Source organism: Mus pahari, chromosome 20 (genome assembly GCF_900095145.1).
Source record: "Mus pahari chromosome 20, PAHARI_EIJ_v1.1, whole genome shotgun sequence".
In the NCBI taxonomy this organism is placed as follows: domain Eukaryota; kingdom Metazoa; phylum Chordata; class Mammalia; order Rodentia; family Muridae; genus Mus; species Mus pahari.
This window is the reverse complement of record NC_034609.1, coordinates 2,226,048-2,227,393: the sequence shown is the minus strand read 5'-3', so window position 1 is coordinate 2,227,393 and position 1,346 is coordinate 2,226,048. Positions and strand designations below refer to the sequence as shown.

The following is a 1,346-nucleotide window of genomic DNA, read 5'->3' as shown; positions in this document are numbered from 1 at the left end:
TTTGGTTAATAAGTTTCTATTGTCTTAAAGGGAGGACAATGAGAGGTTACCAAAAAACGAAATGTTTTCCTGGAGACCCCAGTCATACAGAACACTCAAGCTTACTTTCCTCCTCTTCACAAGATATGACTTCTGACTCTTCAAAGGTACCCTCTCCAGTGGGCCTGTACCAAGGATTTGGATACACCATTATGTCACACAGCTCAATTTCAATCTTGAATGACATCCCAGAAGAGCAACAGAAGCTTCTGAATTCAGAACAAGATGTAACGATTAACATCCCAGAAGAACAACAAAAACTTCTTGACATAGGCAAAGATGTCATGATTGACATCCCAGAAGAACAACAAAAACTTCTTGACACAGGCAAAAATGTCATGATTGACATCCCAGAACAGGAGAAGGAGATTCCTGGGAATAGCCAATATCAAGACCATGTACAAACAGTTACTTCACAGGCTTCCACAGATACATCTGAAGATAGTATGAGTGACATCTCGGAATCACAGCAGGAGACTTCTAATTCATTTATGGATTCTTACAGCTGACATATCCTCCTTTTGTTAGATATGTAAAAACCAGATATAATATACACATATAACACTAATAATGCACATGTTAACATACATATATTTGTATATGTTTTATAGATCACAAATAATGTTTAAATTTCCTAGGCTTTGGCTTTCTTAAACTGTTAGGATATCATATATTCAAAAAGTAGGTAACAACTTTAGCAAAAGGCTCTTGAATTTATCAAACAGACAAACAAAAAAGAAAAAAAAAAATCAAAGCTTCATACCACTGCATGAATGTNATGTTCTGGACTGAAAATTTAAATTTAAATCCTAATCATGTGCCATTTACCTTTACATAATTATACTGTATTTGAACTCTTAAAACTCTTACGTGTCTTAATTTTTTTTTTCCCCATGAGACAAGGTTTCTCCTGTGTAGACCTGGTTGTCCTAGAACTCACTCTGTAGACCAGACTGACCTCAAACTCAGAGATCTGCCTCCCAAATGCTGGGATTAAAGGTGTGCATCACCACTATCTAGTTGTATCTTACTCTTCAAGCAGATTCTTAAATGTGGGGCAAGTGGAACTGTGTCACAAGACAAAACACAAGGACAAGCAGATTAAGGAACCCTGGCAATTCTCATAATTTACAACATAGGGACTTGAATCCCCGATTCCTGTCCTGAAGTACATGACCATGACACTCCACTAGAGGATCATGACAACTGGTCATGAAGCATAAATCCTATAGTTCTCCATGCTAATGAGGTATTTGGCTGGGCCAGCAGGAAGGTTTAGCCAATAAGCTTCCCTTCCCAGACACTCC

General features: G+C 37.7%; 1 protein-coding gene across 1 annotated transcript; it reads left to right on the top strand.

Annotated features, from left to right (window-relative positions):
* Positions 1 to 35: 35 nt before the first annotated feature.
* On the top strand, positions 36 to 888 carry LOC115062695 (transmembrane protein 184C-like). Its single transcript, XM_029532564.1, has one exon. The coding sequence runs from the start codon at positions 39 to 41 to the stop codon at positions 546 to 548; it is 510 nt and encodes a 169-aa protein (XP_029388424.1). The 5' UTR covers positions 36 to 38; the 3' UTR covers positions 549 to 888.
* Positions 889 to 1,346: the final 458 nt, after the last annotated feature.

Excerpts from the sequence above, each read along its gene's own strand:
- LOC115062695 (XM_029532564.1), top strand. The coding sequence starts at position 39 with ATGAGAGGTTACCAAAAAACGAAATGTTTTCCTGGAGACCCCAGTCAT.